Source organism: Chaetura pelagica, unplaced genomic scaffold (genome assembly GCF_000747805.2).
Source record: "Chaetura pelagica isolate M959 unplaced genomic scaffold, ChaPel_1.0 scaffold132, whole genome shotgun sequence".
In the NCBI taxonomy this organism is placed as follows: Eukaryota; Metazoa; Chordata; class Aves; order Apodiformes; family Apodidae; genus Chaetura; species Chaetura pelagica.
In genome coordinates this window covers 796357-816713 of record NW_009952709.1, presented here as the reverse complement: position 1 = coordinate 816713, position 20357 = coordinate 796357, and the positions used below count along the sequence as shown (strand labels likewise).

The 20357-nt window shown below is 42.5% G+C and overlaps 1 protein-coding gene across 1 annotated transcript in view; it reads right to left on the bottom strand.

The window, feature by feature from the left end:
• Positions 1-20066, bottom strand: part of PNPLA7 (patatin-like phospholipase domain containing 7) — a 127969-nt gene extending 107903 nt beyond the window's left edge. Inside the window, exons 1-12 of the mRNA XM_009994306.1 lie at positions 20034-20066; positions 17380-17445; positions 16924-17011; positions 16225-16307; positions 12985-13073; positions 12471-12611; positions 10942-11101; positions 9585-9665; positions 4966-5094; positions 3567-3647; positions 2886-3030; positions 2270-2362 (exon numbers count right to left, since the gene is read on the bottom strand). Of these exons, the coding sequence (XP_009992608.1) occupies positions 2270-2362; positions 2886-3030; positions 3567-3647; positions 4966-5094; positions 9585-9665; positions 10942-11101; positions 12471-12611; positions 12985-13073; positions 16225-16307; positions 16924-17011; positions 17380-17445; positions 20034-20066 (1189 nt within the window). The remainder of the gene's footprint in view (positions 1-2269; positions 2363-2885; positions 3031-3566; positions 3648-4965; positions 5095-9584; positions 9666-10941; positions 11102-12470; positions 12612-12984; positions 13074-16224; positions 16308-16923; positions 17012-17379; positions 17446-20033) is intronic.
• Between the last annotated feature and the right edge of the window lie 291 nt (positions 20067-20357).

The following is a 20357-nucleotide window of genomic DNA, read 5'->3' as shown; positions in this document are numbered from 1 at the left end:
TCTTTCCCATGTTATCTACAAGGAAGAACAAATCTGCATGTAGTAAATCCACACCAGCTCCTGAGGCCATAACATCATTTTTTGATCAGCCTCCAAACAAGAAACCAATCAAGTTGATCCAAAGATTGTTATCAGCAAAACTTACAAACCATAAGACCAAAAAAACAAGCTGTTGATGCTGGATTCCATACACACTGCAACATTAAAGGCCCTAAATCAGTTGTAAACACAAAAAGCTGGGATACGAGAAATAGCAGCATGGAACTCCATATGGGCTGATTTGCCTACCTGTCAATTATACTGCCCCTCAAATCACAGTGTCAGCATCATTACTAAGCCCCAATACACCAAGTGCATTTTAAATCTAAACACACATTTCTCAGGTTAAACCCAAATCATCTGATGAGGGGCATGTAGGCATGAAAAGCACTCTATATAGCTCTGCATGTTAAAAAAACAGAGAGGAAAAAGAGGAGGCATTCTAAGAGTGAAAGCTTATGTCTACCGGGCTTCTATTCAAAGCAGAAGTCTTCATCTCAGTCATAGATGTAAGCTTCCCACACAGTGATTAATTAAACTGTCTTGTTGCTCAAACGGGAGTTAGAGAGGATGCAGCAGAACAAGCTTTAACTAGAACTGTTGAGTCAAGGGAACAGAAGGCAGTGGGAAACTCAAAGAGTGGAATGCAATCCTGTTTGATGAACACATGCCTGCTGGTATCCCACACACTGCTGGGATGGAAGGCACTGCAAGAAACAATGGCAACTGCCTGAGTCCCTGGCAGTGTTCCAGCTGCCTCTTCCCAGTCCCCACTCGCTGAGCTCCCTGCCCTTGCTAAGGCAGCAGATCCTGTGCTCCTGGGTATGCTGGAGGGTCAGGGGCTCAGTTCTGAAGATGGAAAAGTAGCTTCTCTTGGCTCTTGAGAAAAAAAACTCAGACATAAGCTACCTGTTACTTAGCCTTAAAAAAAATAACTTGGGAACACTTCCAGGAACAATAAAACTGATAAAGTTATCACATACTAAAGATCCTGTGTTTTAGATGATTTAACTCATCTAATTCTTCTGTCCAGATACTTAATTACTGTCCACATGACTTAATTACATCTTTTTCCACAGAAAGGGTTAGTGTAGTTAAAAAGCAAACTAAGCCTAAGTTGGCAGGATCATATTGCTGATCTACACAACTGCTATGCTCCATGGTGGGTGGCTGTACAAAAACCAGAGGACAAAAGACAGCCCAAACCCAAGAGCAACTGAGGCAAAAATGTCTCCCCCAAAGTAATTTTCAGTAGTTTTGGTTAATTCTAAGGAGCCAAGCAAATCAGAGACAGAGATAACAGCACCTGTATGAGTCTAATAACAGACAGTTCTCTTTTCTCTGAATCAATATTACACATAAGCACTATTCCCAAGGAGTGTGAACACACAGCAAGGCAGTGGAATAGAATCTGAAGCAACATCTTGATCTTTTCATTACAGACACCAAGATAGTTTCTGTGCAAGTTAAACAGCAACTGTAACCTCAATGCAGTGAGCAGAAATCAGCTCCATTAACTGAGGCAAATCATAATTACCTAATTAGAAACACTCCTTCTGTCAGTAAAAATTAATTTTCTCTCTCTCTCTGCTAAGCTCTGTGTACCCTGACAACTCTTAGGAGACTTAAAAGGTGAAAGGAAGGACAAATGGACACACAGGGACCCTTCCACAAGCTTCTAGGAGCACAGATGGACTCTCCATCTACAGTGGAGATGACTGGAGTTCCCTGAAACAAATACTGCAGCATCAAAACAGCTCAGCCTCATCAATGCCTCATCAGAGCACTCAATGATAAATTACCTCTATTACCCACTCAAAAAACATTCCTCTAAAAGCAACAAAGCCATGAGATGTGCTCTTTGGGACAATCAGCCAGGCAAGAATCGTGTGTCATCTTTTGCATGAAAGATGACAGGGTATCATCAGAACTCACTTTGTTTCAGTTATATCAATTAATAAAGCTCTTCATTTGCAGGTCTCTCAGTAGCGAAATTACTGTACTGTTCTCAATTGCAAATAAAGACAGCAAGGGAATGTTCTCTTAGATAATAGTCCATTTGTTACTTCAGAAAACATTTTTGACAAATGAGTTAGGAAGCAGTTCTACTGCGAGATGATTATCTAACATTAACAGGAAGATTATCTAGCCCAGTGCTCCAGGCAGCATGTTCCTTCCCCCATACGATTAAACACATTGCACATGTCCCACAGTTTTGCCAAGCACTTACTAAAAGCTTCTGGAGACCCTGCATAGGGGGGTGAAGAAAGGCTTCTTCTGAAAACATGCTCAGAGTTTTCTGTACCAGGAATCTTCAATGTATCTGAAATTTAGAAATAATAATTACACAAACATAACACAAGGGATTCCCTAATAAAAGAACATTTCCTTGACAGCAAGAACTTCTTGCTACTCACTTCCCAAACTTCTTAAAGGCTGTGCTAAAGGTTTTGAAAGTCCACTGCTTGTGATTTAATTAAAAAACATTCAGGTTCAGAGACCAAATTCAATTTAATCTATTTTGTCAGGCTCAGCTTCCATAGTGACACAGCCCAAAAGCCTTCACCCAGCAATTCTTTTGCTAGTATCTGGAGTGCAGAATTTCCATAGCTTCTCCTATGAAGTTAATATTAGGAGCCACTTTTTTTTCCTGTCCCCTTCAGCATCCTTAACAGCACAGCAATAAATTCCTAATAAAGCTAAGGACTAATAAAAAAAAACTCAAACCTGAAACTGATTTAAGACAATCTTTAACTACTCTCATCAAATAAAAATCCTCTGATGAATAGCACAACAGTTCAAGAACATCACAAAGGACAGTTCCTACACACCTCCACAAGCTGCACCTATTTCCAGAGCTTCCCCAGCTTTTTCAAACTTCTCTCCACGATCTTCTTCAGACATGTTGGACACTTGTCTTTTTACAGCTTTGCTGGAACTTCCTCCAGATGTTACACTTGCCACAGAGATGAGTGGGATGGCTTGGCTCTGCTGCAAGCAGCAAGGTGAAAAGGCAAACATAAACCTCAGACACCAAACAGGACAGGACCCAGTATTGGCCCCTGGAATACTTCCCAGTCACAGGAACCACAGACAATCAAAAGGCCTTGCAGTGAATTCTGCCAGCTCCCTTGGCACTCCGAGGTGCAACCCCCATGGCCCATGTGTGTCCAATTTGCTCAACTATTCCCTGACCTGATCTTCTTCCATCAAGGGGGCAACACCTCTAGAACTGTTCTAGCTAAAAGTGACTCAGTGTCATTAACAGGTCAGGACTTGCTGACACACACAGTGATGCATGTGCACCACCCTGCAGCAATCCTCTTCTTTTAAGCTTCCCCACTTCTCCCCAACCCCCCAGATAGACATTATAGGCTGTTTATAGCAAGAACTTACTTCTCAAGTACTGTCACTATTAAATGAATATGTAACAATTGCTTTATGATCTTCTGCAGGAAGGAAAACCTCTGTGCCAAGGCATGGACAGGCTGCATAGGAAAAGCAGATAAAATGTACACCAGACTTACACAATTGAATAGCTCAGTAGTCAGACCAAGGTAGTTGTGCAAAGCAAGGAATGTCACTCTCTGCAGCCTTACCATGATGATCTAGAAGCAACAACATTGGCTCTTAGAATCTCCCACACAAGTTCTTGCATTTAAATATATATAATTTAGTTACCAGAACACCTGAAGTCTGTACCCTAAGCTGAAATTCCTTTTTAGCAGCTGATAAATTGAGACATAGACAGATTCAAGCGATTTACCAAAGACATCATCATCATTTGATGGCACAAGAATCCAAAGCCTTCTTTCCAAACAGCAAAAAAGCTTTTTTGCTTTCTGTAAATGTTAATAAGAAATATGCATTTAAATAAATGCATTTGCTTCTGGTTTTCTCCCCTCATTAAAAATATTATCTCAGCTTTCCCCATGCTGAGCCTGTGCTACTGCTCTGCAAACATTCTCAACGAGCATGAGACATGGTTGCCACCTGACCTTCCTCTGCCCTGGCAGCTCATTCCCACTCTTCACCCATCCTCCCTTTTGGATCAGCTCTCACAGAGCCAATTAAATTGGTATAATGTTCTCCTCAACCATCATTATTAGGAGGTTCATGTGTCATAAATCACTCATAAATAATCCAGATACCAGAACAGTTTGCAAGGACAAGAAGATTTAGAAGTGATAGTAAAACCAAAGGGCAGAGCAGAATGACTGATCAGATCCCATGCACAGATTAGACTATAGTACCTGTGGGACCATGTGCTGCTCTGCAAACTCTCCAAACTGACATCATTAATTCCCAAGTCCCTGCACTAACTTCCACCTGCAGGATGTACAAGACATTTTTACAGTGCTCACTTGAGAGCTGTCTAAGCTCCTGCAAAGTAAGGGAAGGTGAACTTACAGCTGACACAAAGCACAGCTCTTTCCTCAGATAATGACAGTTGCTCCTGAAGTGGAAATTCACCTGTCAGTCTGAATTTTGTGAGTTACAAAGCACCACCCCTCAACAAACAGCTCCCAAGGGTACACCAGAATATGTGACAGTCTTTTCCATTCTCAAAGCCCTTCTGAAGCCTTGTTGGTGGATAACCATGGTGCAGAGCCCATACCAACAAATTCTACTCCACCAGAACCAAAGAGCTCACAGTGCAGGTCATGCTGATTTGAGAGGCTGTATCACACACAGAAGCTGATTCAAGGTATATATACATTAATTATTTCTTCCTGCACGTGACTAACACTGAGAGAAGTCTAAGTGAGAGAAGTAGCAAAAACAGTAAAATTAAAGCTATATTGAACAGTTCTGTGTCTGCATGAGGATGCAGATGTTTGCTGAACTTCAAGATGTCTTCCTTGTTACCTGTAAATTAGAGTGATTTTTTTTTCCTCCTCAATTCTACTTAACAACAAAGCTTACCTGTACCACTCTAACAAGAGTTTCAGGATATTTCTGGAAGACATCTTGAAAGGCACTTGCTGGAAGTCTCAGTATAGTGGATGGAATGGCTGCTCGGGCTGAGACTGTCTTGTAAGGAGCAGGGTGACCCTATGAAAAAGTTTCAGAGACACAAGATTAATCCACCAATTATCTGACTCAGTTCTTCCCAATTGCTTCCCTAATATCTCCTTTGATATTGTTTGTGTTTGACAGACATCATCTGACCACAAAAAGAACTTGAACTTCTGCTCCATGACCTGCCAGGGGTGTAATGAGGGCAGCATGGTCAGGTGAATTCACACTGGCATTAAACACAGAGGCACAGAAATAAGAGCTACAAGAAGGAGTGTCAGGTTAAGGGGAACTGACTAGTTTATCAGCTCTGATACAGTTTTATTACAAAGCCAGGCTTTACAAGTGTTTCAACTTCCAGCTATTCAAGACTGCAGAGAAAAGACTTTTTGTTGATTTTATTATCTATATTGACAACCAAGCTATTTGCTGCAATAATCACAGGCTCACACAATGAGCAAAAAATACAGCAAAACTGTACAGTAATCACACACATGATGGAATAAGACAAAAAACAGGCAGACTTGTTGTGTTCTGAGTTATAAGTATCTTCATATATATTCATATATATATGAAATATTTGAAATTACAAAGCCAAACAGCTTCTCTTTACTTGAGATGAACTGGGCTTAGACTATCCCTGATTGCTCAAAGAATAGATGAAGAATTAACAAACCAAAGAAGGGTAAGAGTGCAGAATATAGGAAGGCAAGACTCTGGTTTAGGATTTTCCCTCTTGAATCAAAATAGATCTCAACAAAAACCCATTTCTGAATCCTTGGATGACAAACTCCAGGCAAAACCCCTTCCACCCTGCTAGTACATGCTTCAATATCTATAAAAGTATCTATTTACCAATACCTGAAACATTGATTTAGCCAACATTTCTAAGATAAAAGGAGTCCTGTTGTGGTACAGAGCAGGAGCTAAGGAAGGAACAAGAGTGTTTGCTTCAACACAGTCACCTCACAGCCCTGAAGTTTTCATTCCTCTTCAGCAGCAGAAGGGAAATTTTTCCACACACACACTAACCACACAGATGCTAAATGCTGATTACAAACTAAAAACTTGCAAATCCTCCAGAGCATCAGCCAGCTAAACAAAATCCCTGCAAAGATTTTCTGCCCAAAGAACATAGCAAAAACAAACAAGATACATTCTGTACAACTATAACCACACTGGAGAAATAAAGCTCCAGCTCTGCCTGCCTTTCTGGTCTGGAAGTCACGATGTAGCAGATTCTAAAATTAAATTAAATTAATTGGAACCAATTTCTTAATTACACCAACTTCTGCTGACCTTTTTATAAAATCTGGGGATGATATTAATAGCTTTGATTTTCAAGTTCCTGAGGGATTTGAAATTTTAAACATCTCTTTGACCCACAGTGCAAAGCAACCAGGCGCCCTCAGTCTCCCCAAGTTTCCTTTAATTAAGTACAGAAACAAATCACATTTCAGTGTCTTTTGCTGCACCAAAAATAAATGCAACATTCCTCTTTTACACATTAGTTTAAAGCTTGGCTTCAGGAAGAGAAGTAGTTTGGAATTCTCCTTATATTGAAAAGTACTTAGTGTGCTTTTAAGTACATATATTGCTGTCATTGCCACCAACTTATTTCCATTCAATTTCTATACCAAATGTATAGTGAAAAACTATAGAAATGTATTAGATCTTTAGTTGCTGGACAAAGGATAAAAATTAATTGTAGCTGTTCCATAGCAGTTATTCAAAAGGACAAAGAGGCACTGCACATCACACTGATTTGTTCTACAACCTATCCAGTGAAGTGGTTGCTGTTTTCCCTGAGCAGTGTTTGTTTGGGGACAGACCAGCACTGACAGTCTCAAAAAACCTATTTAAGGATTATCATGGAGCAGCCTTTTTCTCCAAACAACAGCCTATCTCTCCAGTTTTTCAGGATATAGTTGTTTCCCTTTTGAAATCCCTGCTGTGGAAGGGCAAAGCCACTGTGTCCAATTGGGTCGGAACATGCTAAAAGCTATCAGAGGAACACAGAGAAGAAATGTTCCCCTAACTGTCAGTTCCCTCAAATATCATGTAATCAGCTGCACATGGAGAGTACCACATTTAAATTATAATATTTTACAGTCACACATTGAGGTCACAAGGAACAGTTAAGTTATAATCAGTTATGAACTGGAGGTTTCTCAACAGAGAACTTCTCAACACAGGTAACTTCTGTCTTGTTCTAAGAGCTGGGGAATAACTAAAGATTGTAGATGACAAATGGCACAGCTAAAGTAGTAGTTGAATGCAGATTACAGCCACTGGTAAAATCCAAATGAATTTGGTTAAGAAACCTGCTAGAAGAGGCATAGGTGCTTTACATTATCCCACCTGGAGTGGTAACTCCTTTTGTACCCCAAAATCTGACACATTGTCTCTCTTCCCCTTGCTTGGATTTCATCTTCCTCCACACTACACCAGCACTGGTGCAACCCCAAGATCTGGCAGCGATCAACTGTTATTTATAACCTCATCTGTCTTGTCCACTGTTATTTGAACAAACTTGAGCCCTGCAGGCTGACCTTTACCCAAGTGCTTTTCCAACTGCCCTAATCCTCACAACTTTACCCCTCAGGCCCTGGCAGATCAATACTCCTCCCAGTCTCTTCTGGTTCATTCCAACTATGCCACCTGCTCACAGTTCTCCAAATGCCATCTCCACACAGAGGACAAAGGAAAACTAAACCCCAAAGCTTTAGCAATCAGCCTCAAACACCTTCTCCATTTGTCCCATTTAACCCTGAAGGAAAATTCCCCACTGAGGAAACAGCTCTGACTGCACAGGGGACAGCGAGCAAGTCTCTTATGTCACAGCTGGTATCTTTGTATCTCATAGATCTGAGGGGACTTTTCAATTTAAAAAATTGTAAAAGTAAATTAGAAGAACACCTCTTGTGTGACCTCTCTTTAGGATCCATCAACAAACACTTCTTGCAGCAACCTCAGTTTTCTTGCACTTCTCTCAACCAAGTGGGGACTGGCCTGAGCCCATGTGTTGCAAAAGCAGTCCAAGGGATCACAAATCCAGCTCAGCCAACTCAAATCCTCTCTGAATGCATTTCCTTTCTCATGTCAGATCCATGTATTCATTGGTATTTAAAGTGAAACTTAATTAATTAATTGCTACCTGCAGGAAGTTCCAAGACTCATTCACTAACTTGGAATGTCACTCAGAAGTCTCCTCTATTTTGACCAATGCTGCTTTCACCCTCCTTGCCCATTTCATGCTACTCCTAAACCTAAAGTCAGCAAGGACTGAAGAGGAAAAGCAGAAATTACACAACTAATGTCAACCACCCTTTAACAAAACAAAGCCAAAGAAGGATTGCTTCTTGTTTATTCAAAAAGAATACTGGGAAAGAACGTGACTAGTAATCACATTCCTGTAACAGTGGTCCTGCTCTTTAGAACATTGTCATGAAGAAAATTTCTGGTGGAAGTAACAAGGGCAAAGATACTCCTTGATCTGCTATTAATATGGATTTGACAGCAGGAACTAGACTTGTACAGTCCAAGTTATTCACATTCCATTACCTACTACAGGAGAAAGTGTGACCAAGCTTAAAAATGGCTTATCACTTTCAGTTGGTTTTATGGAAATTATGTATATATATGATCTATCTGCTTGCAACTGGAAGTGGCAAAGAATACTTTACAGAATCATTAAAACTATTTACACATGGAATGTTGTACATGAAAGTACCTTCTAATGACAGGAGACAGCCAAGCACAAGAGAAGCACAAGACAAGGTCAAATCCAAACAACTTATTGATTAGATTATCTTCACCCTCTCAACTACCAGAATCCTTTTAAGTGCTGCATATTATTGAAGATGATTAATTCACCTTCTTCCATTCAGGTATATCTATTAAACAGATGCTCTGTGACACTGTCAGCAAAACCATCACTGTCATTCCAACTGAAACAAAATCCACCCCACCAATTGGTGCAGTAAATAGGACCAGGCAGCATTTAGCTCATCTTGTTGCCTGTCAAGGAGCACAGCCTCAGATAGGCACCAGCAACATTAACAGACTAGGAAAAAAATCAATCCATCAACTGATTTCACAGTACAATTAAAATAGTAACTGTCAGATTTATTTTCATTAGACTCAATAAAAATAAACTCATTAAGTACCAAATCAAGCCATGCAAAAGCCTGGACTTCTGGGTCTTAACCTGGTCCTTCTCCTGACTGCTTTGTGACATTGAGCAAATCAAACCCTACTCACTTTTACAGCCATGAAAGAATAATTCAAATCCTCCTGCTTATCAGAAATAGCCCATTACATTGTCAAGCACACACATCTCACAACCAACTTAGATACCACAGAGCTAAGTTTAGAGCTGTGAAGGTCTGGAAAGAGGAAAAGAACTCGTCAAAGAAACATTTTCCATTCTGATTCCTCCCAAGCAATATTCCAAGCCTCCTTCACTCCACAGGCTCTGTGACAAAAAGCAGCACTGCAGAATACCTGCAGGTCCAGGAACTCACCGTGATAACATCAAGAATGCTGAGAAGGCTGTGGACACTGTCTCCTGCCAGCACCTCCTTAACAACCACTTCTGTTCCATCCTGCAAGGGTAGAACAAAGATCATTGCAGGCTCAGCACTGGGCATGGGGCAGATACAGGGCATTTCAGAAAGCTTCCCTTGCTTTCACTCTCCCAGTATTCTGAGCAGCCCCAAAACAAATGGTCCCACATTAAAACTTGGATTTTTTTTTCTCTCTCTGCTCTAATGGAAACATGCTAATTCAAGCCCCCAAAGTTTTAAAACACCACTTCAAAAATGCTAAGTTAAAAGAAACTACAAGCCAGTTTTATCTAGGGGGCAGATCTGACCTGCTTGTCTTTGCTGTGTAACAACCAATTCAAAAAGCTTCCTTCGCTGAGACAGAATCAGCTCCCCTTGCTGAGGAATTACATGTCAATGGGCAGCGTAAAACAAAGAGCAGCAAAATACAAAAATACACAGAAATCAGCAAATTTGGCATAATCCACAAACACAAATACCCTGCATTTTCAGCCATCAGAAAACTGTTCACATGTCAAAGCTGAACTCAAAGTTCAGTCAGGAAGAAGGAAAAAATAAAATCTGAATAGGCAGATGGGCTCACAAGCACTGGCACTCAACGTTTTGAGATGTCCTCCCATAAAAAGCCTTTATTTCTTTCCCCTGCCTACCCAGAAGTGAATCTGACTCTTCCACCTCCCAGGCAAATCCACTAACTACCACACAGGAATATTATGGAATGCAGTGTACCTGGTCTCTCCTGCTCTTCGCACTGAACTAGTTGATATCACTGCCATCCAAAAGGAGAATGTTTCCACTGCCCATGATGCTCCTGTCCCCTCCACAACTGTGCAACTAGAGGACATTTCAGAGCAGCTGCTCAGCACTGTGTTTCCCTCTGTCATCTAAGACATGGGGGACCCACAGCTCCAAATATCCAGGCCCTGAAGAGCTGGAAGCAATCCTTTCTAAATCACTATGATTCAAATGTCTAAGTTTAATCAATGCTTAATGATTCACCAACCTATGAACTAGTTGATATCACTGCCATCCAAAAGGAGAATGTTTCCACTGCCCATGATGCTCCTGTCCCCTCCACAACTGTGCAACTAGAGGACATTTCAGAGCAGCTGCTCAGCACTGTGTTTCCCTCTGTCATCTAAGACATGGGGGACCCACAGCTCCAAATATCCAGGCCCTGAAGAGCTGGAAGCAATCCTTTCTAAATCACTATGATTCAAATGTCTAAGTTTAATCAATGCTTAATGATTCATGCCAACCTATGTGCTATGCCAACAGATTTCATCTCCAGAACCACAGATCAGTTTATTCTTACACTTTCTTGAATGCAAACTTCCAGCCTGCCATCCTGCACAACGTAGATGCTGTTGTCTGGCTGCCCAGGACGAAAGATGTATTCGCCTTCATGCAGCTGCACAAAAAACATGTGCTTGCACAGTTCCAGGAAAAGAGGTTTCTCAAAGTGGCCAAGAACCCTGCAGGAAAGAAAGAGAGATTATCAGGTTGTTTTTTTTTCCTTTTCTGCAAAGAGAAACTTAAAAATCTCACTGCCTTTGGAAAAACCTTCCTGAATTAGCAAAGCCCCCAGGTTCAAACAGCAGAGGAAGCCCAGGGTCAGTGGATGCCCAGCAGTCCAACAGTGTGGCAGAAGGAGCAGAACTCCAAGAGAAGTGCAAGAGTGCTGGGAAACACTGGAAGCTGTAAATACTGGAGCTCCTTTTCAAGTAGCACTCTGGGTAATGCCAGCAGGCTTAGAAGAATAGCCAGTCTTTCACAAGTAAACATCAGGATGGCTTTTGAAGAGGAAGAAATACAAAAACCTGATAGATTCACCCATTGCATGAGAAATGTCACCTTTTGGAACTTCCCCTTTTAGTACAGCCACCCTATCCATGTAACCAGAGTGCACAAGGGGTACTGAAAGCAGAGGAGAAAACCTGTCATCTGCACATCCTTGTGAGTTTGGAATATTCCACCTCCTACAGGTAATGTGCAGCTGACTCCTCCAAAACTGAAACTAGTCAGTCACTACCAGGTAGACAGAAACATTCACTTAAACCTGATCATTCTGTGCACAACACCAGAAGGACCCTTAACACAGCTCCATTAGCTCACATTTAACAAGATTGATCAATCAAATTCTACTGCAGCATCAATTAGTCACAGGAGACCATAATTCCACAGTAGAAAGCTTATATGACTTAAGCATCAGTTTTATTACAGTATGTGTGACCTTCAGGACTAAATCGTATCATAACTGGGAGAAAAATGAACATACACAAAGAAAACATTACAGGTCTGAAGATCTCATCCTCTTTGCTGTGTCTGCAAAGCCAACACTTGACTGACCAGGTACAAAAACCATCCCCTCTTCTTCTCAACCCACCAAAGAGCTGTGAGGATTAAGTTGACTTTGATTCTGTTTGCAGCCTTTTTACCCAGAGAAATAAAAGTAGTTTAAAGAGTTGTCAATAATATGGCATCCAATTAACATTTATCAATTATGATGCCTTTCTGTACCAAAGAACTGTCTGATAGAATCTAAAGGGAACCTGAAAAATGTACTAAGAGAAATCCAGTCATGTTAGAAAAGCTTTATTATCATTACCTCCAAATTTAGGACACTTATCTATGTCCTTTTATTAACAGTTATTTTCTTAATGTTTCTAGAAAATAAGAAATCATTTATTCTTTCCTAGTGCTCAGATGAGCTTTCAGTCAACTGCTTAAAGATTCTGACCAGGCAGTGATAAACTTTAAGACTTGACAGAAAACGCCAAGTACTTAGATCACTGGAACATCCATCAAAAACAAAATCCAAAGTCATTTTTCCATTTAACATACCTAACATTTTTAAGCATGTATAGGACTTCTGATGGCAAATGGGAATTCTTCACATCAAATTCAGTCAGATCTGCTTCTAGCAAAGAGGGAGGTGGTTCTTTAGGCTGGAGAGTTGGACATTCCTTTTTAATACGCAGAATCCTACAAAGGAAAACCCAAAGTCAGAAGGTTCAGGACATCTAGTTCATGTCAAGCTTGGGCTGTGTACCAAGCCCATGGGATGGGTAAATGCACATCATGCCAAGGCACACGTTAGCATGCAGGGACAGAATAGCAGGTTCCACCCTCCTGCCTTTCCTTAGCAAAACTCCAGCCTGTGCTGTGTGCACAAATCACTCCCTACCAGCACAATTCTCAGCCTAATGCCAGGTGCTGCCCAGCTGGCAGGGCTGTGAAAAAACAGCAGCTGCAGAAAAGGGCTAAGGTAGGGACAGGCTCCACACCACAGGCAAAAAAAATCCCACCAAACCAGCCTCCATGGCATGACTTCACCCCCTCCCAGAAGCCCAAGTACCTTTTAGCCAAAGATAAAACTTTTGCCCGCTTCCGCATCCGCTGGCGAGGCACAGTGTTCCCAACCAGAGAGTTGGGGAGAGTGGTAACCTGGGAGGAAGCAATGAAAACAAATATAAAAACCCAAATAATGAACAAAACAAGCAACAAAACCCCAACCCACCAGTTCCAACCATGGGAAGGCTCCGACTCATCTAAAAAGTCATGAGAACGTGAGCAGAGCACTTACACAAAGTCTTGGAGGACAGCAACAACATCTACAGCAGGATCACCTTTCTAGAAAGCAAGTGGAGTTTCCTAGGACTTGTAGTAGCAGCTACTACAGGGGTAGTGGATGGTAGAGGGGGAAAAAAACCCTTTGCTGCACAGCTCTCATTCAGGAGCACTCAAGATCGGGCGGACAGGTAACATTTTAAGCTCTGAGGCTCCTGTGGCAGCCTGTAATGCTGAGAAACTAGAGACGGATGCACTCGAGCTGCTGACAACCAGCAGCACAGCCGGGCTGCAGGGCTGCTAGTTGCGTTTTAACAGTTACCAAGTGCCACCGTCTGGAGAAACGCAACCACTGCAAGAACCAAGTAAACGCCTCATTAGTGACTTTCAAAACATTGCTAGTTCTCTGCTTCTTTCTCAAGGAGTTGAATCATAGAATCCTTTTGGTTGGAAAAGACCTTTCAGATCAACAAGTCCAACCATTCCCCCAGCACTGCCAAGGCCACCACTAACACACGTCTCTCAGCACAACATCTACATGGCTTTGAAATCCCTCCAGGGATGGGGACTCCATCACTGCCCTGGGCAGCCTGGGCCAGGGCCTGACAAACATTTCCATGAAGAAATTGTTCCTAATGTCCAATCTAAACTTTCCCTGGCACAACTCGAGGCCGTTTTCTCTTGTTCTATTTACTTGTTCCTTGGGAGTAGAGACCAACCCCCTTGGCTCCAACCTCCTCTCAGGCAGTTGCAGAGCCAGCAGGTCTCCCCTCACCTCCTTTGGTCCAGGCTGGGCTCCCTCAGCTGCTCCTGCTCACACTTGTGCTCCAGCCCCTTCCCCAGCTCTGTTGCCCTTCTCTGGACATGCTCCAGCCCATTAGTGTTCTTCTTGTAGGGGCCATAGTCCTGCCTCCTAAAAGATGAGACTAGGAAGCTTGAATCCCAGGAACAAGTTTCTCTCACAAAATAAAATTTTTGTCTCACTCTTTTATAAAAAAAAGTAAAATCACAGTATTTTATCAAAAGCATATCAAGTACAACCAGCAGCAGTTGGTTTGTAATATTCTGTCTTATTCAGAAACACAAGCAAAAAGCAACGTCTAAAACTCCAAACCAAAAACTACCTGAAGTGATTTTACCATTCAGTATTCTAAGCATTCTTTATTTATGTGTGTTACATACAAACAACACACATTAAAGAATATCAGAATTAAGAAGCTGCTGGCAACATGCACTTTTTCACTGAAGACTTTCTTGACCAAGTTCTACGTGAAGCCTGATCTGCAAGGGAAGGCAAGGCTAAGGAAGGAATCTCCCCTCTCCACAATGAAAAAGCTCTGGAACTGAGTATTAAAGCCAGCACAATGTCTAATTAAGCCCAGGTATTTGAATTCACCTCAGAGAAGTTCAGCAGTGAGGCAGAAGGCAGCTCATAAGAGGAAGTGTTCCTCAACAAGCAGTGACTAACCAAGCAAGTTTACTTACCTGTAACTTGTTTTTCTACAGATCTTGTTTTTCAGTGCCCTGGTAACGTGAGTGCACACCTGGACTCTGGCAGGTTATCCCACAGGACATGGCAGGGACAGCCCACACTGTGGTCCCAGAAGGTGCCAGTCACATTCCTGCCTCACAGCTCCCCTGAGCCAGGGAGCCCCCCAGACTGCACCTTGGCTCTGACCCTATGAACAGCAGGCAGGGGGCACTCATGGCAATCAGAATTAAACAGCCTTCTTCCTTCATCAACCATTGATATTGATAGGTGACTACAAGCAAGAAATCACCATTTGTTATTCTAAGGAGATGTCAGAGGTCCCACCTGAGCAAGAAGCAGCTTTATCAGTAGCACCACGTGTACTAAAACTGCACAGAGCTCCAAGAAGATGCTACATAGATTTTGACAAGGGGAGAGTTGAGTAAAGAAGTCTCCTCAACCTCCAGGACCAACTGCAAAATCTCTGTGCTGACACAGCCACTCCTGACACCTCTGAGAAGATGAGTTCTTTTGACCACAGTGGTACTGCCAGTCAGAAAAAATGATTCTCAAATTCCACATAGGCTAAGTAGCTTGAAGGGAAGAATTATTCTGAGATGAAAAGCAGGAACATTAATCTTCTCAGTGTGAGTCTGTGAACTGAAATCCAGGCAATCAGTGGTGAACACCTAGCATGTCTGCTAAGGGTCACCTCATCTATTAAAGGAAAAGTGTCTTCTTCAGATTTCCTCAAGCCTTCTTGTTGCCATTTCCCAAGAAAAGCCACTTGTAAAGACAGAAGTAAAAACCAAAAGAAAGCAGAACTAAATATCAAACAGGCAGCCATAGGCCTGAAGAATTTAACCAACTGATGCAGAAACAGATTCCTGACTGATGGAAAATTCTTGAGGAGACCTTTCACAATAACAGGACAGGAACAACACTGGAAGAGGAACCTGATCACACAAGTGGTCTTCCTTGTGACAGACCAAGGTCAAGAGGTCAATCTTGGGATAAACCTCTCTTGAACAGCCTCTAATGAGACAGTAGGAGAAGTCCTACTTGCAGTTCAGCCCAAGAAATCCAGGGCTCAGATGGTGAGGCACTTAGTGCTCTGCAGACAGGCTGCAGAGGATCTGTTCCACAGGCAGACTCACATGGGAAAAAAGGTGTCAGCTTGGAATGTGATGGCAGTACTGGAAGTCATTATCTGAAAGGGACCATCCTGAGGCCCCAAATATCTTGAATATAATCCTAAATACCAAGAAAGATAGATTACTAAGAAAAACATCAACTCCATAGTCGAGTTAGATTTACCCCTACCCTCTTAGTTTGCAAACATTCTTGAGAGAGGTGGGGTTTGACCAGGAGAAGCTATTGATGTTCCATCAGCAATTCAGGCAGAATTCAAGGAGCTCTGCAGCATCCTCAAAATTCCAGTGAAATTCTACAGGTTGAAGGTCCCGGGCCAAGCCAAACAAGTGAAGCATTGCAAAGTTTACACCATCTCCCAGTCTAGATTCAGTCTTTCCTTCCCTGCCCCCAAGCCACCCTTACCTTTCTCATGATCTTCCTCCCATAGAACATCACCTTGTCTCGCTTGCGAAACCTGTACTGGGGCACGTGTGGCTGCAGTTGTCCTGAAAAAGAGCAGCACCACCTCAGAAACCATCTGCAGCTCCATGCTGAGAGACACAAAGCAGAGCACAGGCTGCCAAGTCTGCTACCTCTATACAGCCATGGCTCCTGTCCACTGAGCAGCAGGCTCTTGTGGCCAGCCTTTGGCACTAAACCCAACACATGAGCCTGGTTACCCAAGCCTGGTTAGCCAGGCCAGACTGGGGAAGAGCTGGCTTGAGGCTCTGCCCAACCACTGGAGGAGATCAAAAGGCCCTCTAAACAGACAAAAGGATCAGGTGATTTTAATCTCACTAAGGAAACCTCTAATTCACTTGATTCTCATTACTGTAACACTGAAATTGCAGCAGGGCTGATATTATTTGCATGCCAGCTGAAACCAAGGCTGTCCCACAGGGGAGAAACCAAACCCTCCAGCATCCTGCAGTTCTGGATCCCACCTTCAGAGCCGGGGGACTGAATCCACACAAGTTCCTCATCCTTTTGAAGCTGTTTTCCTGCAATAACCACTACCTTCACAGCAAGCAATCGGCACAGAATCTACCACCTATTGTTACACAAATACTGAAGATCACTGAGAAAACTGCTTTAAACCAGGCACAGTCACCCAGTACTTACTAGATTGTTTCACTCTTCTGTAAACAACAAACACAACCACAGCTATAAATAATAGTGCAACTGCAGCTCCAATTGCAATCCCAGTCAGCTGTGAAAGAAATTGAGAGGGAAAGAAGTTAGTAACTTCCAGAGTTGAAATTTTTAAAACCTCACACATACAAGAGTTTGAATTTAAATTACATTTAGTGTCTCACTCACAAGCTCACAATGCAAAACATCCAGCATTTTCACATGCTCACATGCAAAATATTCAGCATTTCTTCCCCCCAAGATCTGTGAGTTGATCAACTCTGTGTACATGGGGTGAAATCACAGGAATTAACTCCTGCCTCATGCACAGCAACAGCAAAGAAACCAACACTCAGACCTTGACTGGGACTTAGATTTCCTCAAACTTCCAAGAAGCTACTTAAGCACACATCACCTTTCATCCAGTTGATTAAAACCATACATTACCATAGTTGTCTGTATTCTGTCTTCTACAAACTGAATAATTGGTGTTTCACCTGCTGGTAACACAGCCTAGCAACAAAAGGAAGGTGAAATTAGTTTCCCACACTGGCAAAAAGCCTCCATAAAAACACCTCAGTGCCTGGTGTGGCACATACAACTGAACTTCACTGCATTTCCCAGCCTCTTTCCCTCTCAGCCCTTTTTGCAAACACAAGGTGCTCAGTTCTACATCAGGGGCAGTTCAACACATTCCTAAGTAGTCCTGAAACAGGGTCAACCAGTGAGGTGATAAACTTACTGGATTATTCTAAATTACTCAGAGTGACAAGGATGAGAACTGAATGTAAAGGATTTTATGAGACTGAGAAAATAAGTCATAAAACAGCAGAATGAAGTCACCATAAAAAGAAAACTATGTACACAGGAAAAACTTCCACCCTCAGATGTACAGTCCTGGGACCTGTGCTGAGTGTTGTTATTCAGGAAACAATCCTGGCAATTAAAATAAACTCACAAACACCACCTCAAAACATACCAGAACAGGGAGAGAAAAGCAAACCAAATATTAGGATCAAGTAGGAAACAACCTGAGCCCAAGGACAGATAAGCAAGTCCTGTAAGTCTTGAGCCTCACAAGTGCTTGAATCTGAAGTGCTACAGGCTGTTCTGGTCCCAGTGTTTGCCCTCAGGTCCAGATCTGGATGGTCTCTTAATTTAGCTTTGCCACCAAGAGGAAAATTAAAACACACTATGAGTCACCAGACTTGTCTCTCATGAAGTTTGTTGCAGTTCTACCAACTCCTGCCTGACCAGGCAGCACAAACACATCCCTGGCTTCAGTTTGCCTTCTTCAGCTGCTCTAACTCAGCACATCCCTTCACTAGTCAAACTAACTCTACCACTATTATTATCCCACTATCATTATTAGTGGGATTGTAGTGGAAGGTCACAAGAATTTAAAAAACAAAAAAAGTTGAAAACATGTTAGCAATAAATACATCCTGGCAAAAAACAGTGAGTTACTGGTATAAATCTACTGTGATCATTTAATATATTTCCCCTTGACATGGCAGAGACACACAAGGTTCTGCCACTGTCCAGGCCTGCAGGATCTCAAATAACATCAGAAATAGTAGTTGCCAACTGCCAGTCACGTTGCTGCTACAGGGGGAGAAGAAACACACTTGTGAGCAAAAGAATAAAACACAGAAATGCACAGACTGAGCCCTCATGCCTCAAGCAGAAAAACACTGAGGGAGAGAAGAAATTCAGGAAATTTCCAAGAAAAACTGAGAGGTTCCTGACAGGTTTCTCACAACCACCAGGAAAATATTGTTCCATTTTTCAGGCAGAGGAAGCAAGCAGACAGGTTGCAAGCGTAGGGAGGCTGGAGACACGGAGCAGTGACTGTGAGAGCACCTGGGGGAGATGTGAGGTCATGGCTAAGTCACCAGCTCTCCAGGGCCCTTCCAGCAGCCCAGGCCTGCAGGACCTCTCTCAGGAGGGCTACAGCAGAATCAAAATTCAGGGACTTCCCACATGCCTTCCACAGCCTCAAACAACCCTTGGAGACAACACAGAGGTGGAACACCCCTGAAAAGACCCTCACTCCATCAGAAACGGAGCAGGGACATGCCAAGTGCATGGATTGCCATCAACTGCACTAACCTGCTTTTGCCAATGATGTTTAAATTTCATTAAGAAAATGAAAATGAGCAGTAATTAACAAAAATATACTGCTGCATAACCAATGATGTTTAAATTTCATTAAGAAAATGAGAATGAGCAGTAATTAACAAAAATATACTGCTCACATCATGCTCACACTCATCCCAAGCAAGAAAGGAGCAGCTTGACTGAGAGTTTAACAGCTCCACACAACCATCCAAGGCAAACAATGAGACACATCCCACTGAGGGAGGGGTGGAAACACCTACCAAGAGCAGAGCCTTCAGATTAGTCTTGCCCAGAAGATGAAACCTCATCCTGAGCACAGAGGACATGCCCATGGACTGACCACAGACACAGGACTTTCAGAAACCCATTTTAACTACATAGGAGTAGGCTGTGTGTATTTTTTTGTTCTGAGAACTATTTCCTACCATGAGCCTTGTCTCTCATTACTATGAAAAGCACCACGTGACTTGTTGGACTATGAGTTTAGTGTTTATCATGAAGAACAAACACAGGCAGAGTGAACTGCCAGAGAGCTCTGCAACTCTTCCATCTTTAGGCTAAAAAGGTCCCGTTGAAGCAAAAGCTACCTAAGTTGTGTCACTCTAACATCACTTAGAGCTTCAAATACAAAGCAGAGTGAGAATTGTTTGCAATTAAAAACAAAACAAAAAAGCCACCATAAAATCACAGAATTGTAGAATTGTTTTGATTGGCAAAGACCTTTAAGAACATCCAGTCCAACTGTTCACCCAGCACCACCAAGGCCACCACATCTACAAACACACACAGATAAAAGTGGGACCAATCTTGAAACATTTGGAAAGCTAACAGTCTTATCAGGAAAGGTTCTTTTCAAGTAAAAGATTTGCATCTGAAGACATTACACAGAAGTTATCAAACCAGGTACAGTGGCTTTCAGCTTCTGGAAATACGAACGTGGAAATAAGCACGTCCAAAAAGAAGAGCAAAGCACCTCGTACCTCAAGGCTGGTGTTGTTGCCTTCGTCATCCATGTCTGGAGGAGCAGCAGGAGTTACAAAAAAACAGAGAGAAGACGGAGTCAGGAGTTGATCACACTCCCTAACCCAAACTCTAACCCAACATGCAGAGTGTGCCCTTCCAGCTGGGCAGAACACAGCAGCTCAGGGGGCACAACACCGGCTTGGCTACCTTGTCCTTCCCTGCAGGCTGAGCAAACAAAACCCCCCGAGTCCTCAAGGAAAAGCTGCGCTACCAGCATCGACCGAGTCCTCTGGAACAGGCTCCAACACGCAGCTTTCCGCTCGCCGCAAACCAAACCCCCC